The sequence below is a fragment of the Passer domesticus genome, chromosome 24, assembly GCF_036417665.1.
Source record: "Passer domesticus isolate bPasDom1 chromosome 24, bPasDom1.hap1, whole genome shotgun sequence".
Taxonomy (NCBI): Eukaryota; Metazoa; Chordata; class Aves; order Passeriformes; family Passeridae; genus Passer; species Passer domesticus.
In genome coordinates, this window is record NC_087497.1 from 2,446,840 (window position 1) to 2,468,209 (window position 21,370).

The 21,370-nt window shown below is 63.9% G+C and overlaps 1 protein-coding gene across 1 annotated transcript in view; it reads right to left on the bottom strand.

The window, feature by feature from the left end:
* The window catches only part of FOXO6 (forkhead box O6), a 32,807-nt gene extending 11,797 nt beyond the window's left edge, over positions 1–21,010 (bottom strand). Inside the window, exon 1 of the mRNA XM_064398216.1 lies at positions 20,572–21,010. Coding sequence (XP_064254286.1) covers positions 20,572–20,997 — 426 coding nt within the window. The 5' untranslated portion in view covers positions 20,998–21,010. The remainder of the gene's footprint in view (positions 1–20,571) is intronic.
* Positions 21,011–21,370: the final 360 nt, after the last annotated feature.

Genomic DNA, 21,370 nt, shown 5'->3' on the forward strand with positions numbered 1-21,370 from the left:
CGGGTGTCCCGGGTCCCTCCGTGCTGTGGCCTGCAGCCTCGGGGCTTTGCAGGGCCAGGGAGCAGAGCCAGGCCCTCCCCAACACTGTGTCCCACCAGGGCCCCACAGGAATGCTGCAGCAGGGACAGGCCCCGTGCCCCAGGGCATGAGGAGCTGCTCTGGTCAGCCATGGAAATGGGCTTTTTGCTTCTCAAACAGTCACAGAATCCCAGAATGGTTTGGGTTGGAAGGGACCTTAAATCCCATCCATCCCTGCCATGGCAGGGACACCTCCCACTGTCCCAGGTGCTCCCAGCCCCAATGTCCAGCCTGGCCTTGGGCACTGCCAGGGATCCAGAACAGCCACAGCTGCTCTGTGCCAGGGCCTGCCCACCCTCCCAGGGAGGAATTTCCTCCTGCAGGAGATTTCATCCCACCACCAGCAAGCACAAATGGCAAAGGCTTGGGAGAACTCAGGGACAAGAGGGGTGGCCAGGACAGGGACATCCCCACCACCAACTGCCCTTGGCTGAGAGATTCTTCATGGAACAGTTTTATAAAAAAAAAAAAATCCCAGTTGCTCAAGCACACAAATGTTTGTACCAGTCTGCAGGTTTCAGGCCCAGAGGGTGGAGCAGGGGAGGGTTCAGTGATGCCTCTGAGGGAGAAAATCCTCACCACGGGGACTTGCTGTGCAGAGACGTGGCAAGAAGCACTATTTAAAAACATCTCTGAAAATAAGGAGCAGTTTCCAGCCAGTGGTGGGGTTGAGACCATCTAGTCGAGCCCATGGCACCCTGGCAGGCTCTGGGCTGTCCCTGCTGTCCCCAGGCAGCCCTCGAGCCAGAGCCCCCCATGCCAGCACACACTGAAACCCCCCAAAATCCTCCAAATCATCCCTGGCAGTGCCCAAGGCCAGGCTGGACAGGGCTTGGAGCAGCCTGGGACAGTGCAAGGTGTCCCTGCCATGGCAGAGGTGGCACTGGGTGGGCTTTGAGGTCCCTTCCAACCCAAACCATGATTCTGTGAACACCCCACATAACCCTGGGGTGACCTGGGGGTCTCCCCAAGGGGAATGCTCTTAGGGGTGAGGGGCTCACAGCTGGGGTGGCTCCTGTGTAGGGTCCAGGGGGTGAAGAGGGATGGGGAGCCCATCCCTGCTGTGCCCCGAGGAGCCCCCATTGCAGTGCCCCGGGGTGGCAGCCACAGCTCAGGGGGTCTCAGCCCCTGCTGGGTGCTGGGCAGGAGCCAAAGGCAAAGGCGTGGTAGGGGACATGTACAAACCACCCCAAGGGGCTGAGAGAACCCAGCCCTGCAGCAGCCCGGGTGGGTCACAGCATGTCCCCAGCCTGCCGTGGGGTGTCACACACTGCTCCAGTCACACCCTCACAGCACAGTGTCCACCACCCTGCACACGGGCACCAACATCCCCAGCCCCTCTCCCGTGTCCCCTGCCACCCTGCTGGCTCACTGACCCCTATTTTTTCCATTCCTCTGCACCTGCTAATGACAGCCCCGGGTGGGTCCCAGCAGCCTGTGCTTACAGCACTGCGAGCCAGGAGGAGAGAGGGCAGGAGGAGAGAGGGCAGGAGGGGAGGCTTCCCCCATGCTCAGCAGTGCCCAAGGGTGGGCTCGAAGCCCCCCTGTGCCCCAGAATGTGCAGGGCCTCATGCCAGGGACACAGCCCGGTGCCCCCCGGGCACTGCCAGGACCCAGCAGCCTCCGGGCACCCACTGGGCACAGCTCTGCCCACGACTCCTGTGGCTGAGCTCTGACCCCACAGATCCCTGCTGTCACCTGCACTCCTGGTATCACCCCACAGAGCCCTGATATCACAGACAGGCTCGTTTGTGCTCGTGGGCACAGCCCCACTGATGGGTGGGCAAAGGGGGACCCCCGGCCCCCTCCCTGCCCCGGGGGCTGGGCAGGATGGGGTGGCTGGATCCCCTCAGTGCTGCTCCCAGTGAGGACTGTGCAGGTGAGAGGCTGGCTGCCAGCAGGGCTGGGGCTCCCCAAAAGCACCCCAAAGCATTTCCCAGCCCAGCACACGGGGCACAGCAGAGGATCCACAGGAAACGCTGGCCAGGCTGTGCTGCAGGCTCCGATTTCATCCAAACACATTCCCCGGGCAGGGCTGAGCAGGGGAATTTCCTGGCTCTGCAGCCATGGCTGGAGAAAGCACTTGGACCTGCCCCTCCTGGGAGGCTCCCAGCCTGCCCTGCCCGGGTCTGAACCCCCATGCCGTGGGGCTCAGGGGGTGTCTGCTCCCCCCGAGATGTGCACTGGCAGCAGGGGACGTGCCACATGGGGTGGGACAGGGCAAAGCTGCTCACAGGGCATGGGGAGCTGCCCACGGGGCTGGCATGGGCTCATGGCATGAAGGGCATCATCAGCTGCAGGCAAACACCCCAGCTCCAGCCTGTCCTGGGATGCTTAACCCACCTCCCCAGCGCCCTGCTGGCCAAACCAGTTACCCCGAGGTGACCAGCAAAGTCCAGGAGTGCCCTGGGCACCTGCCAGCATCCCTTGGCTACTCTTCCCTTGGGAACACCAACTGCCCAGACACGGTGCCCAGCCCTGCGTGCAGGCACAGGGTCCCCAAGCCCTGCTGCTCCTCCACCCCTGAGCTGCCCATGGCTCCCCCCACTCCCCAGACCCACCTGCAGTGAGCAGAGTGGGGGCTGAGCTCTGCCACAGGCAGGGCTCCCAGACCTGCCAGGCTCGTGCCTCATCCTGCCATCCCTGCCTTGGAAAGAGCAGCTCTGGGGCCTGCCAGCCTGTCCCCAGCACCCAAGGCCATCGTGGGACCCCAGAGCAGCACGGCCCTTCCAGCAGAGAGGCTGGGCACCGCAGGAGGCAGCCGGGGACCCCGGTACCTGCCTGCCGGAGCTCCCGGATGCTGGGTTACCCGGGAAACAGCGATGACATCGCAGGGGATGCAGGGAAACTCTGCCCGAGGTGTGCGGGATGCCATCGCCGTTGCCAGGGAAACAGCAGGCGACATCCTGCAGGTGAGGTGGGTGCTGGGCTGGGGGCCTGGCAGTGCAGCCCGGCAGGGGCTGGTGCCCTGTGGCACACGCCCTGGGGGCACTGAGGTTGGCTCTCCCACTGCCAGCCCCCTGGGGCACTGCTGAGGCGACAAGGAGGGGACATTCCCCTTGGGGACGGTGCCACCCCACCTGGGCTGCCCTGCTGGGCTGCTGGAGCAGGGACAGAGAAGCCACCGTGCCCCAAAAAACAACACCGGGGCCACGTTCCCCGGCTGCAGCTCCCCCCTTCAGCCCACGGCAGCGAGCCCACGGCACGGAGGGGAGCTCTGCATCCCCGTGCCACCTTCGGCTCCATCACAGCCTCTGCTTTTCCCTCCCAGGGCTCGCAAGCACCAGGGACACTCAGGATTTTTCCCAGCGTCCCAAACTCTGCCACCAGGGATGCTCCATTCCCCCGGGCAGGGTGTCCCCCCGGCTCTGAGCGCTGTTTGATCACACGGGGTGGCAGGAAAGCCACAGCCACAGCCACTGCAGGGCTCCCTGGGCTGCCCCAGGCAGGATGAGGGATGAGGGAACGCTGCCAGAGCAGGACAAAGCAGCAGCAGCAGGGGTAACAACGAGCCAGGGGCTCTGGGGCAGCACGGGCAACTGGTGGTGCAGCCTCTGCTCCCCAAGCTCGGCTCTGGGAAGGACTCAGCCAGCACAGGCAGCCCGAGGAGGAGGAGGAGGAGGGGAAGCAGGCAGCCACCCTGGGGAGGCAGCGGGATCCCTGTGGGCTGCTGCAAAGCAACAGGAACACAACAACCCCCTCCTGCCTGCCTTGGGGGAGCTTGCCACCCGAGGCGGAGCAGTTTTATCTGTAATGGCAAAAATTACATCAGCCAGAGCTGCCGAGGCAGCCGGTGCCGGTGCGCCCGAGGGAGGATCGGGATCCACCCCGCGCTGCCACGGCCCCTCGGGGCGATGGGGCACCGGCCCTCCTGCGGCGGGGAGGAAGAGGAGATGCTCTGTGCCAGGCCCTGCAGCACCCTCAGGACTGTCTTTTATTGCTGATGGGTCTCTCTGGAGCAAGAGCCCCCTGTGACCTGTCCCCCACAAACTGGCAGGGTGCCTCGGGCTGTGGGATCAGCCCAGGACCTGCCCCGGCTCCACACTGCCCGTGGGGTTTGTGTGGCAGACAGAGGAACCAGACACTTGGAAATAAAACTACCAAAAAAAGGTGTCTGGGCGGGAGGGTGTCACAAAATGCCCAAAAACGGGCAGAAGGAACCAGTGCTCAGAGCACCAGAACAAAGCAGCTCAGGACTGCAGTGACAGCGCCCTGAACCTGGACCCGGCGGCCTGAACCCATCCACAGCCCCCTGGATGTTAATTTTAGGGTGTTCCTGGGAGGTGGGGGCTGCAGCAGGGCTGGGGTGGATGCCAGGATGAGAAGGCACAGCGAGGAGGTGTGGAAGGAACGGGAAGTCACACCTCCCTGCAGGAAAGCAGCTCCTCAGACTCTTTCCCTCTGGAAGCCCCTCCTGAGGGGTCTGAGCCCTCGGGGTCACACCTCAGCACCCCCAGCCGAGGGTCCCCAGGCTGTGGGCACCTGCCTGTGGTGCCAGTCTGGCTACAACAGCCTGAGGGTCTCCCCGCAGAGCTGGGGGTGACAGGACCCCCATCCCGGTGTCCGGGGGACCTGGCAGCCCTTCAGAGCCCCCCCTGCCCGCGGGGCCCCCAGCCGCCGGCCCCCGGCTTCGTGACACGGAGCTGTAATTGAATTAGCCTGAATTAGCCGCTGCTGCCCGGGCAGCGCCGCCTGCAAACCATCCTCGAATTCCTGGGCACGGCGCCCGCTCCGCGCCTGCATCCCCGCCCCGCGCCCCCTCCAGCGCCGGCCCCGAGCCCGCAGGGCCGGGTGCCGGTACCGGACCCGGTACCGCGGGACCCAGAGCCAGCAGTGTCTGAGTGCCGGTACCGGACCCGGTACCGCGGGACCCAGAGCCGGCAGGGTTCGAGTATCGAGTGCCGGTACCGGACCCGGTACCGCGGTACCAGAGCCAGCAAGGTCTGAGTGCCGGTACCGGCCCGGTACCGCGGGACCCAGAGCCAGCAGTGTCTGAGTGCCGGTACCGGGTCGGTACCGCGGTACCAGGGCCGGCAGGGTCCCAGTGCTGGTACCGGGTCGGTACCGCGGTACCAGGGCCGGCAGGGTCCCAGTGCCGGTACCGGGTCGGTACTGCGGTACCAGAGCCAGCAATGTCTGAGTGCCGGTACCGGGTCGGTACCGCGGTACCAGGGCCGGCAGGGTCCCAGTGTTGGTATCGGGTCGGTACCGCAGTGCCCAGAGCCGGCAGGGTCCCAGTGCCGGTACCGGGTCGGTACTGCGGTACCAGAGCCAGCAATGTCTGAGTGCCGGTACCGGGTCGGTACCGCAGTGCCCAGAGCCGGCAGGGCCCGAGGGCCGGTACCGGGTCGGCACCGCGGTACCAGGGCCGGCAGGGTCCCAGTGCCGGTACCGGACCCGGTATCGCGGTACCAGAGCCAGCAATGTCTGACTGCCGGTACCGGGTCTGTACCGCGGTACCAGGGCCGGCAGGGTCCCAGTGCCGGTACCGGGTCGGTACCGCGGTACCAGAGCCGGGTCGGGGCAGCCCTGCCGGGAGCCCCCGCGCTGTCCCCGGGCTCAGCCCGAGCCAGCCGCTCCCTGCGCCAGCTTCCTCCGCTACAGAATGTCCCGAGCCGGCGGCCGCGGCCAGGGACACGATGTGCTCCCCGCTCCAGGCCCTGTTTTTCCTGGCCGGGCTCCTGCTCCGCTGGCGGCCGGGCTCCGTCACTCAATGCAGCTTTTGTTCGCTCCCCGCTCGCCTCCCTTCACACCTCCATGCCACCCCTGCTGCCCTCCTGGAGCCCTCTGCACCCCGCCGTGACCGCCCAGCCCTGGCTGTCCCTGGCTGTGACCGTCCCCAGCCCCGGCTGTCCCCGGCTGTGACCGTCCCCAGCCCCGGCTGTCCCCGGCCGTGACCGTCCCCTGGCCTCTCCTGCGGCTCCACCAAGCCTCGATGGGATTTTCCCCTCCCCACGAGTGCGGTCACGGCTGCTGGCAGCGCCCCCCGAGCCCCTCCTGAGCACAGATCCCAGTGCCAACCCCCGGGAGGGAGGAGGTCACAGTCCCCCCCATGCTGCCCCCAGGGTCACTGCCCCCCCATGCTGCCCCCAGGGTCACTGTCACCCTCACTCTGTTCACAGGGTCACTGTCCCCCCATGCTGCCCCCAGCCCACCCTGCTCTGGGCACACCCTGTGGTGATGCTCCATCCATAACTGGCCCAGGGCTGTTATGGGGGTGCAGGGGTGTCCCCCCCTCCCGGTGCCAGGCTCAGCACCGTGCCAGCCCCATCACTGCAATGCTGCCCTGCCAGGACCTGCAGGGTGACATCCATCCGCAGTGGGGGTCTGGGGAGGGTGGGAGAGCTGAGCACAACCTGCAATCCTGACACCCACTGGAAAATGGGAATTTCCCACTTAACTGCCAAGGGCAGGGTTGGATGGAATATTGGGAAGAAATTCCTCCCTGTGAGGGTGGGCAGGCCCTGGCACAGGCTGCCAGAGCAGCTGTGGCTGCCCCTGGATCCCTGGCAGTGTCCAAGGCCAGGCTGGACAGGGCTTGGAGCAGCCTGGGACAGTGGAAGGTGTCCCTGCCATGGCAGGGGGCAAGACAGAATGAGCTTTGAGGTCCCTTCCAACCCAAACCAGTTTGGGATTCTGTGCTTTGAGGTCCAGTGCAGAAGCTGATTTCACCTTCCCAATCTTTAAACATTTCCTGTGGTAAAAGCAAAAGAGTCCCTATGATCCCAGACTGCCAGTATCCCATTTAACCCCCTGAATTTGCCTCCTGCCTGCCCTTCTCCTGCTCCCCCTTTCAGGCACTTTACCCCTGAGTCCCCTGACCCAGCAGGTCTGGCTGCCCAGCAGGATCTGCCCACTGAGCACCGGGGCACTCAGCCTCGGGGCTGGGACCCCCCAGATCAGCACTCCTGGGGAGACACCAACCATGCAAACCCTGCCCAGAGCACCACCACCAACCCCGCAAGCCCTGGCATCTTGGGAATCACCTGGCAATGCTCCCTCCATCCCTGCCCACAGCCCAGGAACAGCCAAAATCCTCCATCCCTCCATCCCTGAATCCCTTCACTCTCCATGCCCCCATCCCTCCCCACAACCTGAGAACAGCCAAACCTCCTCCATCCCTGAATCCCTTCATTCTCCAAGCCCCCATCCCTCCATCCTCCATCCCTCCCCACAGCTCAGGAACAGCCAAATATCCTCCATCCTTCCCTCCCTGAATCCCTTCACTCTCCAAGCCCCCATCCCTCCATCCTCCATCCCTCCCCACAGCCCAGGAACAGCCAAACCCCCTCCCACTCCCCTGCACCCCATGGATTAAGCCTGGTGGCATCACTCCCGGCTCCCCAAACCCCTCTATTTTTGCCCCCCCTCATTTTTTTGCGGCTGCTCTCTTGCCTGGCAGCGGGAGGGGGTCTCCCCTGCATCCGTCTGGCAGCCCAGCCCCTGTCGCCACGGGGGCATTAGCACCAGAGCTGCAGGGAGCTCCCCGGGGAGAAGTAAGTGGATCAAAGGGTTTTAGCAGCAGACGGCTCCCAGACAAATCTGGATCGTCTTCAAGGCAGCCACTTGCGGCTGCAAATGCACTTTCTGCCTGCAGCTCCCCAGCCGAAAGTTTCACACCGGCTTTAGGGCGTTTAACCCCTCGCTGCTCCCCACCCCGCGGCCAATCCCGCCCGGGAGCAAACCCAGCCCTGCAGGAAGAGCTGAACTTGGACAGAGAACCCCTAAAAACGGGGTGTCTGAGGCAGGCAGCGAGACCAGCTCAGTCCCCCACACCTGGCACGGTGACAAGGGGGACACTGAGGCACAGGCTGGGGGAGCAGCAGGGCAGAGGTGCCGGGGTGCCTGCCCTGCATCCCCTGCCCGTGCCACCCCAAGCCCTGGCAGCAATTGCAGGTGACAAACCCCGCTCTGTCCCACCCACAGCACCCCCAAAGCCGTGCTGGGAGGAACTGGGGGCAGCAGGGCAGGAGAGGCTCTGCTGGATGTGCTGCCATGAATTGTTCAGGGCACAGGGATAGCTGCTGCAGCCCCCGGTTCACTCTCCCCACGCAGGAGCAGGATTGGGGCTGTGGGAGGGCTGGGGACAGGGACGGGGGTCCCAGGGACCACTGCTGGCCCTGCCTCCCTGGGTTGTGTCACCAGGGGGTGCCTCAGGGAGGCAGGAGGGGACCCCAGGCATCTGTCCCCTGCTGGGGAGCCACCTCAGCATCTTGGCTGGGGGCGTCCTGCCCCAGACCCCTGTGCTGGGGACCTTACTGGGACCTTGTTGGTTAAACTGGGAGCTTTGGGGAGCCCAACTGGACCCCTGCAAGCAGCCCCTTCTCAGCCCTGCACCCCACACCCCAAATGTGCCAGCCCTGCACCCCACACTGCACAGCCCACACCCCAAATCTGCCAGCCCTGCACCCCACACTGCACAGCCCACACCCCAAATGTGCCAGCCCTGCACCCCACACTGCACAGCCCATACCCCAAACATCCCAGTCCTGCACCCCAGCCTTCCCACAGCCCTGCACCCCACATCTCCCAGCTCACTGCCCAATCCCCAGCCCTGGGCTCGTCCCCTGAGGCCCACATGGGCACAGAGAGGTGTCCATGGCCTCGGGGACGGGCACAGAGTTCCTGCCCAGAGCCCATCCTGGCAGTAACCCCGTGTCCCCCCACACTGGGTCCCCACCTCGAAGCCCCCCAGTCAGTGACAGCCTCAGCACTGGCACGGGGGCCTGGCAGAGCCTCCTGTTCCTTGGCTGCTGCACTCAGGCTGCAGGATGGAGGGAAAACAGGAGAGGGTCAGCCAAAAAATCTGCACGGGGGATGAGCGGATCCTGCCGGGATCCCAGAACTGCCTGACCTGGAATGGGCAGCAGGAAACCTCAGCCAGGAAGTGCTGGCACGTGGGAGGACACCTGAGAACTTGCTGCTGGGAATCTGGGAATGCAGGAATGAGGGAATGCGGGAATCCTCACCCCACGGCAGCAAGGAACAGCCCTGCACCCCCAGAGCCAGCTGGGATCCATCCCAATACCCCTGCTGGTGTGCCACGGGGCCAGGGAGGGGTCAGAGCCCCCCAGTGACACCCCATAACCCAGAGAGCACGGGGGGGCCGGGGGCAGAGCCAAGCACATCAGGAGCTGTGGGCATTGGCACAGACACCCAGCACAAGGGTGTCCCAGTGTCAGGGTGCACTGGGCTGACTGGGAACCCCCCGGGGCAGGTGGCAGTGCCCCAGTGGGACTCCCGGGTGTGGAGCTCTCCCAGGAGCAGTGTGGGGCAGTGGGTGAGGGTATGGGGTCTGCAGCAAGCACAGGGGGTTGTGTCTGGGTGGGGGTTCAGGGTATGGGGTGCAGGATGGCAGAAGTGCCTGTGGGAGGGAGTTCAGGCAGCTGGGATGCAGGCTGCAGGGTTTGGGGGGCAGCATGCAGGTTTTGGGGAGCAGGGAGCAGAGATCAGGGAGCACAATGCATGCTGAAGGGAGGAGAGTGCAGTTCTGGGGTGCACAAGTGCAGGCTTTGGGGAGCAGAGCACAGGGTGCAAAGGCATAGGGAGCGGGTGCAGGACTGGGTGCAGGCTTTGGGGAGCACAAGGAGGGGTGCAGGATGCACGTTGTGGGGTGCAGAGTGTGGGGAGCAAGGCACAGAGTGCAGGGTGCAGGATTTGGGGTGCAGGTTTGGGGTGCAGAGTGTGGGGAGCAAGGCACAGAGTGCAGGGTGCAGGTTTGGGGTGCAGAGTGAGGGGTGCATGGCATGGGGAGCAGGTGCAGGACACTGGGTGCAGATTTTGGGGAGCAGAGTGGGGGGTGCCAGGTGCAGTTTTTGGGGTGCAGGGTGGTGGCCTGGCACGGCACAGCCCTGCAGGGAAGCTCATGCCAACGACGCAGCCCCTGCGTGCCTGGGGCCGGCATTCCTGCCGCTCCCAGCTGTGCCCCCCACACCCCACACCCCACCCTCCTGCTCCCCCACTGCTGCAGGGCCCAGGGTGCCCAGGCCTGCCCTGCCATGCCCGGGCAGGCTGTGGTGCCCTGCCAGCCCTGCTGCTGCTGCGTGCCAAGCCTGGCACAGCTCCCCGCCGCTGCTGCGCTGCCCCAGGCACGTCTCCAGCTGCCTGGCACCCTGTCCCTGTCCCCAGCCCCCTGCCTGGCACCCTGTCCCCATTCCCAGCCCCTGACCCATCCCACCTGCCTGGCACAGTGTCCCCATCCCCTCCCCCATGCCACCTGCCTGGCACCCTGTCCCCAGCCCCTGTCCCCTGCCACCTGCCTGGCCCTGCTCCCCAGGGCTGCCCGTGGCTCTGCCCAGCACTGCTGCAGGAACATGGGGCACAATGGGCACAAGCACGAGGACACGGTGGGTCCCAGGGTGTGGGTGAGCACTGGGTGGTCCCCACACGTGGGCAGGGGGTTTAGCATCCCTGGGGAAGGGGCAGCACAGGGAGGAGCTCAGCATCCTCTGCCTGGCAGCGCTGGGGACACGCTGCCACACGGCAGCCGGGAGCTGCCATCCTGCTTCTCCTATTTTCCTTAAAAACACGAAATCCGGTGGGAAGGGGAGCGAGCCCCAGTCCCACAGTGAGCTCCTGCCTTTCACCTGTGAGCTCCACTGCCACACACAGCTTCACCACCCAGCACCAGCCCAGCAGGACCCGAAATGAGTCCCTGTGACAGAACAGAGCCAATTTTAACCTGCGCCATCACTGCCTTACACCTCAGCAAGGGTGTGAGCAGAAACCCTGGAAAAGAGACTCCTTGTCTTGGCTTTTTTGTTTTCCCTCCAGCTCACAGGTAATAGCCAGGAATGGGCAAACCCTCTTTTAATGGACTCTTAATAATGCTGTAATTTCCCTTTGCACGGAAAGTTTTCCAAACAGTCAAAGATTCAAAACAAAGCAATGATTGTTCCTATTAGCATTAAATTCTACTCTGGGAGAGAGAATAAATCAAGCAAGGGGATTCAATTCAAAACAGAACTATAAAAAATCCAATAATGATTTTTTAATATTAATAAGAAAAATATATTGTTATGCACCCTTAGCATTTAAACTTCTAATCCAATCAGCGCAAAGTGCAGAGATAAATCACAGCCACAGAGGAGAAGGGAACAACCATCAAGCAGGCAGCAATAAAATGCTGTCTTACATCCCTGGGACAGGCATAGGTTTGACAGTCTGGAAAAAAAAAGCCAAAATTTATAAGTCTGTCTCTCCACGAGCTTGTGAATCCCTCCCTGCATCCTGCACACACACTGCACCCGGGGCGGGGAGGCGAGGCTGGCTCTGCATGCACGAGGAGTGATGCCCGCTGTCCTGGCTGCCCAAACCTGCTGGTGTGGCTGGGCAGAGACGGGCACTTGCCCATCTCCATCCTGCTGGTGCCCACTCCCAGCAGCCAGCAGAGCTCCAAGCGGCACAGCCGTGGGATGGGATGGCTCCCAGGGCTCTGCAGCCATCGCGGGAAGCAGCCCCTGCCAGAGGAGGTCACGGCAGGGTCCTAGGCAGAGTCCTAGGCAGGGTCACAGTCCCAGTGTCCCTGGCTCTCCCAGTGCACTGGATGTTTCCAGCCCTGCACTACCAAACACATCCAGCAGCCCCGGCGGGCTCGGGGATGCTCCAAACCTCCAGTGCCATGGAGTGGTGCCCACCCCCCCCATCCACAATGCCAGTCCAGCACCAGGGGTGTCCCCACACGCCCCACTGCCTATCCCTGTGCGGGGATGCAGCTCTTCCCATCGGCTGGCACTGCCCAAAACTGCCCCCACACATCCCTGCCAGGCCGGGAGATGCCCGGGGCTTGGCCAGGGTCACGGTCCGGGAATGCCCCGGCCAGGGCTCCCGCCGTGCCAGCTCCGCTGCCGTGGATCCCCCTGAGCCCACTGTGGACAATGGCAGCGCCATCCGCCCCCGCAGCCGGGCTCTGGCCCTGGGTTATCGGCTCCACAGGGGCCAGCAGCGAGCGGGGTGAGCGGCGAAATGCCACGGAGCGCCTTCAGAAAGCCTCAGCTGCCCTGGGTCCCCAAACCTGCCCCTGGATCCCCCAAAGCTGCTCCTGGATTGCCCCAAACCTGCCCCTGGATCCCCCAAAGCTGCTCCTGGATTACCCAAAGCTGCCCCTGCATCCCCCCAAAGCTGCCCCTGCATCCCCCCAAAGCTGCCCCTGGATCCCCCAAACCTGCCCCTGGATCCCCAAAGCTGCCCCAGGATCCCTCAAAGCCACCCCTGGATCCCCCAAAGCCAACCCTCGATTCCCCAAAAGCTCAGCTGGCCCTGGATCCCCAAACCTGCCCCTGGATCCCCCAAAGCCACCCCAGGATTCCCCAAAGCTGCCCCTGGATTCCCCCAAAGCTGCCCCAGGATCCCCCAAAGCCACCCCAGGATTCCCCAAGCCCGAAGCTCGTGTGAGAGGAGGGAAATGCCGAGCCGGCAGCACCTGCAGCTGGCGGCCCCAGCCATGCGACAGCCGAGGACAAAAGCCATCTGAGGCACGCAGGGAGTTCCCGGGCGCCTGGCAAAGCGCTGACGCCGCCGAGCAGGGCGAGAGGGCGTTTGGGGACAGGGGCCGGCCACGGCGCTCTGCTCCCGCAGCCCGGAGCGCATCCCCGCCGGCTCCCGGCTGCCGAGCGCCGGGGAGAGGCTGGGCAGGGGGAAAGGATTCATCACAGCTTTTGCAAGTCCAAGCCTGACACATTTCGGGGCGTTTCTGCTCTGCTCTCCCTTCAGATGGTTTGGGCAGAGGGTTGGGGAGAGGTGCCAGGCTCGTCTGCAGGCTGCTCAGCCTGGCACTGCATGGCACCCTGCCCCAGGGTAGGAAAGCTGCCCCAAATGCCCTCCTGGCACTGTGCAATGTGTTTTAAGGAAAAAAACAGGGCTGAGGTGGCCACAGAAATGAATGGCACTGAGAGAATTTGGCTCATGGGCTGCCCCAGCCAGAGGGTGGCCTGCAGGCTCTGCCCTCCTGTGGGGCACCCAGCGAGGCTGAGGAGGGGGGAACCCACATCCCACCACCCCCACATTGCCCTGCCACTCCTGCGAGCCCGGCTGCTGGAGGAGATGCCAGCGGTCCCTGGGGCAGCACAGTCACCAGTGCCTGTGGCCAGGGCTGGAAATGCTTGGGGACCTGGAACGTGGGCAGTGCCACCACTGAGAGCAGAGCAAGGCTTTCCCTTCGGGCCCCCAGCAAGACCTGGCACCCTGGCACGCAGCACCTGTGCCCTGCACATTCCCTGGGGTCCCCAGCAGCGCCAGGGCTGGGCATGGAGCTGGCACTGCCCCACAAATGCCCATCTCCTCCACACCGCAGGGGTGGCCTGGTTGCAGCCTCCTCCCAGTCCCAGGAGACGAGCCAGACTCCCCGGGAGACACCAGGAGGGCGAGGGTGCGGGCAGTGCCAGGCTGCCCGGGTGAGGGGCTCTGGGGACCACGATGTGCTTCCCAGGGCTCAGCCACAGCCTGACCAGAGCTGCCCCCACGGGGCAGGCGAGCAAAGGGGGTTTTGGGGAGGGGGGGGGGTGAACTTTTGAACCCACAGGCAGGAGATCGGTGCATTACCTTAACGCGAGTTAAAAATAACCGTCTCGTCTCTCGAAATGAGCCTGTCTGCAATTACAGCTTGGCATGTCTGCTCCGGAGCGTCCCCGCGCTGGCACTGTGCCAGGCGCCTGCCAACAGCCCCTGCCTTTCTTCTCCTCCGTGCCACTGCCGCTTTCATTTTTGGGGGTGTTTTGTGTGGTTTTAATCGGTGGGGCTTTTTTTCCCCTTGTCCCAGATAAATCAAAAGTGGCTCAGAGCCCTGGCCTGGGTCACCCCACCTACCCACACACAGCCTGCAAAGCCCCCAGTGCCTGCGCCCCGAAGCACAGGCAGGGTGTGTCCCCCAGGACACACTGTCCCCAAGGTCCCCGAGGACAGGGGGACACTGCCACCAGCCCACGCTGCCAGGAGGGAGGTGCAGCGGTCACCAGGAGCCAGCCCGAGGGGTTTGAGGGTCCTTCCTGTGCTGCCCTGGCACACCTGACACATCCTGCTGCAGGGCGTGGGCTGAGCGCGGCACAGCCCGGGCACAGGCACAGGGACACGCGAGGAACACAGGGAACATGTGAGGAACACATGAGGGAACACAGGGAACACGCGAGGGAACGCACAAGAAACCACACGAGGGACACGTGAGGGAATATGAGGGAACACGCAAGGGAACATGCGAGGGGACACAGGGAACACACGAGGGAACACACGAGGAACATGTGAGGGAACACAGGGACATACGAGGGAACACACGAGGAACACATGAGGAACATGTGAGGGAACACACGAGGGACACAGGGAACGTGCGAGGAGATGCGCGAGAGGACATGCGAGGGAACACAGGGAACACATGATAGGGTACATAAGAAAACACACAAGGGACACACAAGGAACACACGAGGGAACGTGAGGAACACACAAGGGAACACGCGAGGAACACGTGAGGGAACACCTGAGGGAACACATGAGGAACACATGAGGGAACACACAAGGAACACAAGGGAACACTCGAGGGGCACGTGCCCGGGCAGACTGCAGTGCCCAGCAGCACCGCTGCCTGCAGCCCTGGGATCTGCGCAGCCCCGCAGGAGGCTCTGGAACCGCGGATCCGGGTGGAGCCAGCCCAGTGCCAGCATCCCGGGCTGTTTGGGAAAGCTGCTCGGCCCTGCCGGCCCCAGGGAGCAGGAGCAGCCATGGCCCAGTGTGCACAAAGTGCCACCACCCCAGCGGGCAGGACCAAGGGCCACCCCACCCCAAGCCCTGCCGGGCACAGAGGGATGCACGGATGGCACGGGGGCCCTGGGGAGGGGAAGAATGAGTCCCTTGCTGACAAAGGGGACACCAGCCACACGGACAAGCCCCACTGTGCTGCTGACACCCACCCACAGGACAGCAGCAGTCCAGGGGTGGACATCTCCTAGTGGAAGCTGTCCCTGCCCATGGCAGCAGGGTGGAACAAGATGATCTCCAAGCCCAGAGCAGTCTGATGATGATTCCATGACACCTCCCAGCAGGCCTGGGGTGCCCCGGGATGCTGAGCATCCCTGCTGGGAGGGAAGGAACCAGCCTGCCTTGGGGGTCCCCGGGCTCCCCGCCCAGCGCCGGGTGCCTCCTCCTCCTCCTCGTCCTCCTCCTCCTCCTCGTCCTCCTCCTCCCCGCAGCGGGTGAAAGCGAGCTTTGTGCCGGGGCTTTCAGTTCCCCTGGCTGGCACCCGGCCAAGGCAGCACATAATAATGAACAGATGCTGTCCAAAACGAGCCTCAGCGGCAGACAGGCGAGCCTCCGCGTGTCCTTCCGTAACCCAAAGTGCCTTTCACCTCGGCACTGACCAGGCACCTTCGCTGGGAGCCGCCAAGTGTCGGGATAATTAAAAGTAATTGAGCTGGGAGCAGGGAGCCCGCCGTGGTGGGTGCAGGGACAGGGGTCAGCTGCCGCCCCACAGGGAGGTGACACAGTGGGGTGTCAGGGCGAGGGGAGACCCCGACCCAGCTCCAGAGCGTCCCCATGGACAAGGACACAGTGGCTGTGAGGCCTGGGATGAACCCCAGGGATGCAGGGGGCAGCCTGGGATGGGGGTCCAACCGTGCCCAGACCCTGTTGATGCACGGGGAGGGGACATTCATCCCCTTCCTGTCAATTCCCTGCGAGGACCCAGAGGTGACAAGTGTCCAACCCCACTCCTTCAGCCCCGAGGGCCTCCCACTGCCAGCAGCATTCCAGTGAGGGTCCCACTGGGATGGGAAGCCGGGCCAAGGAGCCCCAGCTCACTCCCAAAACACACCTGACCCGACCCACAGCCTCCCTAAAAAATATTTACAAGGCTTTTCAATTACAAAATCCATTTTCTAGCCCAGGATGCTGGTCCTCCTCCCACCCCAGCAGCAGGAAACAGAGGGAGGGATGCACACAGGGAGCCAGGGGGAAGGATGGTGAGAACGCCAGGCTGCAAGCACTCTTCTAGTCCACAGGATCTTAACTGTAGTTTATATTCCAGTGGTTATTAAAAATAAAGGGGGAAGTGGGGGGGGAAGCTAAGAGCAGAGCAAGCTGTTCATTTGGAGCCTTTCCCTGGGGTTTAATAAAGCCCCACTCGCTTCTGTAGTATCATTTTTATGCCATCATAAAGCCGGACCATTTAGCAGGTTTGTGTTACTTCAGCAGTTAGCGCTGCATGAGAAGCGATTCCAGAAGAAGGGAGAGAGGGAAAAGGAAAAAAAAAGATTAGAAGATGAAAACCTCCAAAAGGAGAGAGCAAAATGAGGTGGGAAGGAGGAAAGGGGATTCCTCACAGCCACACCAGCAGCAGCACTGCAGCACGTCAGGGGATGTGAGTGGGCTCCACCATCCCTGGGCAAAGCTGGGGACAGTGGGGAGACCCCGCTCCAGCCCCGTGGTACTGAAGGGTCAGAGACCCCAGCCCAGCATCCAGAGGGTGGGGGGAATCCCCTCACTCCAGAGATCCCGGGGGTGTTGCACTGTGGGGACAGGAGAGCCGGGCTGCCTTACCCAGGAGCGGTGTGGAGCTGGAGCAGAGGGGTTCCCGAGGTGAAGGAGCCAGCAGCTCCTGGGGCTCACCGGGCTCTCCCAGCCCAGGGCAGCCCAACGGGGAGCACCGGGCTGCTGGAAAAATCTCCTTATACGGCAAGGATGGGATCCGTGACCGAGCTGAGCCCAGCCAAAGTGCCCCAAGGGCAGCCCTGAGCGGCCAGCCCGGCTCAGCCGGGGTGCCAGGGCCGTGCCCACCCCAAGCCAGGCACTACCAGCACTGCTAACCCGGCCCAAACAGGAGCCAGCCTGAGTGCACCCCAGAGCCACCCTCCCTGTGACTGCCCCTTGGCTGCTGTGCCACCCCAGTGGCAGCACCCAGGGCCTCCGCAAGGGGAGAGCCATCCCCACCGCTGCCAGGCGCGGGGCTGGAGCCTCTCCAGCCACACTGGGCACGGCTCCAGAGGCACTGTCCCCATCCAAGAGGGGAAGGGCAGCGGTGGCACCAGGGAGAGAGCACAGAGCCAGGAGCTGCTCCCTGGAAGGATCTCTGGGGTGCCCAGCAGGACCTCCCCCTTGGCCATATCTCGGGTCCACAGAGCAGCAGGGAGGGGACACAGCCTGGTACCCCAAACCCTCGAGCAGCAATGAGAACCCTGACCACACTGCCACTCACACGCCATTTCCACACCTTTTTCTGCCTAATTAAATTCTGCTCTGCCCTGTGGCACTTGGCAGGGGGGTGTCTCTGCGTGGCAGCCCCGGCCCCCATGCCAGGCACGGCCGCCACGCCACCGACCCGGCAATATAAACGAGGAGGAGGTGGAGGGAAGGCTGGGAAATTAAGGTTTTCAGCGCTGTCAGAGCCGCATCAAACAGGCATCCACCAGCTGATGGCTTGATTGTTATATTTTGGATGTCAAACCGGAGCAAGCAGAACCCTTTAAAATGCATCAGCGCCGCTGCCTTTCTGACGGAGGGTGTTGGTTTCCCATTAACAAGAGGAAAGCGTGAGCTGGAGCAGAAAACTTCAAGCGCTTTGGAATTGATAAAATAACAACTCCCTAATTAAGCAGAACTGTCAGTCAGCGGGCACCCGCTGCCCTGCATTGGGAAGCAGCAGCAGCAGCAGCAGCTCCTGGTGCACAAGCCCAAGAAGCCAGCTCAGCCCGTGGGGGATGCACTTCCTGAGGATCAGCAGCCAGGGCATCCCCACTGCGCTCTCCATCACACCCAGACAGGTCCTGGTGCTGGTGCCAGTCCCGAGGCTGGGCATGGCTGAGGTGTTTGGGTTCTGTCCCTCAGTTTGCCTCACCATGAGTGATGTGGCTGCCCCTGCACCCCTGGCAGTGTCCAAGGCCAGGTGGAACGGGGCTTGGAGCACCCTGGGACAGTGGAAGGGGGTGGAAGGAGATGAGCTTTGGGGTCCCTTCCAACCCAAACCACTCCAAGATTCTATGATTTTATGCAACCATGTAATGCAATGTGCAGCCTGGTGGGGAAGGAGAGGCCTGACCCCAAAATGCAACTCCTGCCAACAGCCTTCCCTTTCTAGAGACAACCACCAGCCTGGGGCACACGTTCCTGATGGACACCACAGACAGTGGCACCTCCAGCATCCCCACTGCCAGCTGGGTGCAGGGAGAGGTGTGCCTGTGGGGGTCCCTCCAGCGCTGGAGCAAGGCAGAGAGGGTTTGGAGAAGCCAAGAGTGGGATTTAAAGAGTTCAAGGCCAAGTTGAACAGAGCTCTGGGCAACGTGGTCTAGTGGAAGGTTAGTTAGTGGGGGTGGGGGGGGTGATGGTCCTTAAGGTCCCTTCCAACCCAAAGCATTCCATGATCCTACAAAGTCCTGCCAGGGCAGCAGCACAGCCAATGCCCGTGGGCACGCTGAGACCCCCGACCCCACCATCCTGCCCTGCCCAGCACCAAGAGGCTGTGAAGGAGCCAACCAAGGAGCAGCGAGACCTCCCTCTGACTCTGGCAATGAAGAGCTGAAGCCCTGCCACACTTCTCCCCAGCCTGGGGCCACAGGGAAAACTGCCCAGCACCCTGGGGGCACCCGGGGGACAGGCAGGGGACAGCCGGGAGGGACCACGGGCTGTGGGGAAGGTGTTTAACCCCTGACATGCTGGTGTCTGGCGAAACCACCATGCAAAGGGGGTCTCTGCTTCTCACTCGGGCTGTTGCCAGCCCCAGCTGGGCACTGGGCACTTGCAGCACCAGGAGAGGCTCCAGGGCACTCCTGGGTGGGCAGGGCACTTCAGGGGACACTCCTCAGCCCAGCTGGGGGCTTCAAATCCCAGTGCAAAGCAGGGGCAAGGGAGGCTGCCAGCAGGGAAGCAGCCCCAGCAGTGCAGCCCAGGCAGCAGAGCCCCCTGCCCACAGCCCAGGCACAGGAGCTCCAAGGCAGAGATGGGCCAGGAAAGGGGAGAGCCCCCCACGATGGGGGGGCACACAGGGGAGCCCTGCTGGGCAAGCAGCCCCTGAGAATAACCCTGGTGCCCAACAGCAGCTGGACTCTGAGCCTGCCTCCCCCTGTGCACACCACACAACGTGAAGCCCCCAGTGACACGTGTGACTGCCTGGGAATCCCTCCACTCCTGATCCCAGCTCTCCCAGTCCCCTGACACGTCTCCAGACCCCAGCAGTGCATGTCCCCTGCTGTCCCCATGGTGTGCAAGCATTGGCAGACCCTTTTTCCCCAGGGCTGTGCAGGTCTCACCCCAGGTGCAGGTTGGACAGGCCCCACACAGGCAGCACCTCCTGCCACCTCCACAGCCCTGATGCCCCTCCTGCCCCGGGGGGACACAGCTGCCCCCAGCCCACCATCAGGAGTGGGTGCCAGCCTCCACACAACAGCAGCTCCTGGATACAAGTGCCACAAAGCCCAGCCTTCCTGCCCCAAAAGAGCCTGGTTTGCACCCAAGAACGACCCCCCGAGGTGGGCTGGATCTGGCTGCCCCCAGCAGAGGCAGGACACACGTGCCAGGGCCGTAGGCTGGCGTGGGAGCCCCCGGAGCCTGGTGACACACTAATCACACTGGAGGTGACAGGGCTTAGGGGAGGACTTAAGAGAAACTGGCTCCTTTTTACTGACACCATCTGGACACAGCCGATCTCTTCCCCCTTTCAGTGCAGAGCCAGCCAGAGGGGCAGGGGCCGGGGCGACCCCAGACCCAGCACCCTCTGTGCCCTCGCCGGTGCCGTGGATCCCCAGCTGGCAGCGACAGAGCAGGGAAAGCTGCCTGCGCCAGGCAATCCGAACGAGCCCACAGCACCAGGCGAGCACGGAGCCGGGCAATGCCAGCTCGGAGCCGCGGGCACCGTGCGCTGCCTGCCGGGCCCCGGGGGAGGCGGGGGCTGAGCCGGCGGGGACGCCCTGGGTGCAAGCCAGTCTGGAGACAGCTGATCGGGGACAGCCCGCCCTCCGGCTGGCCTGCGGGCCACGCCACCGGCACGCGGGGACCTGGCACGGCCGGTGTCCCCACAGGCAGGGCCAGCAGAGCTGCGGCCGTGGGGCTGGCACTCGCTGTACCCCCGGTTTTGGGATTATCACTCACTGTACCCCCGGACTTGGGGCTGGCACTCACTGTACCCCCGTACAGGGTTGGCACCTGCTGTACCCCCGGACCTGGGGTGTCACTCGCTGTACCCCAGGGCTGGCTCAGCCGGGAGAGCCACCCCGCCGCTGTCGCCACCCCTCGCCCTGACCTCCCGGGGGGACGGCGGCACCGCTCCAACCCCCAGCCCGGCTGAGGCCGGCGGGTGACACAGGGACAAGCCCACCCCGGCTCCAAAACACAACAGCACCGAGCGCCAGCTCTCCCCAAAACTTGACCGAGCCCTTATCTCCCCAACCGCGAGGACGGCGGGGATCCCCCCAACCTCCCCGCCAGGACCAAGCTCCGGCTGCCCCGGGAGAAACCTCCAAGCTCCGGCACACCTTCGGGAGAGAGGGCAAAGTTGCGCTGGGTTGGGGTCAGGGGGTCAGGTACCTTCCAGCCGGCGGAGCTGTTGCTGTCTCCTTTATCCTTAAAGTAGGGGACGTATCGCACCATCCAGTCGTAGATCTGGGAGAGGGTGAGGCGCTTCTCCGGCGAGCTCTCGATGGCTTTGGTGATGAGGTCGGCGTAGGAGAGGTTGCCCCAGGCGTTGCGCCGGGAGGTCTTGGCCTTGCGGAGCTGCCCCACATCCGCGCCGGGGGGCGGCGGGGGAGCGGCGGCGACTCTGCGCTCCACCGGGGCCGCCGCGTTCTCGGCTCCGTCCCCGCCGGCCGCCAGCGCCGGGGTTCCCCCCGCGCCCCCATCCTCCTCCTCCGCCAAGTCAGGGTGGGGGAGAGGCCAAGTGCAGGAGCGGGGACGGCTCTGCGGCTCGAAATCCGGGTCGATCTCCACCTGATGCGCCTGGAGCTTTTCTTCCATGGTCGCCTCCCCGCTGCCACCCCACAGCTCCCCCCGGAGTTACGGGCGGTTTCCACCCAAAAAAAAAAAAACCCAAACACACAACAAAAAACCCAAAATCTCGAGAGGGAGAGGAGTGCGAAGGCGGGCTCCCTGCCCGGCTGGAGGGGAGAAGGGAAGGAGGAGCCGCTCGGTGCGCGGGCGCTGGCGGGGGGAGCCCCGAGTCCGGGGGAGCCCCGGCTCCGGCGGCTCTAGGAGGCGGCTGTGCCCGGCGCCGCGCCGGGAGCGCCGAGCCGGGGCACACGCCGCATGGTCCTCGGCCGCCTCTCCAGTCCGGGCCGAAGCGGGGGAGTGGTTTTTGGTTCGGATTTGGTTTTGGTTTGGTTTTTAGCAG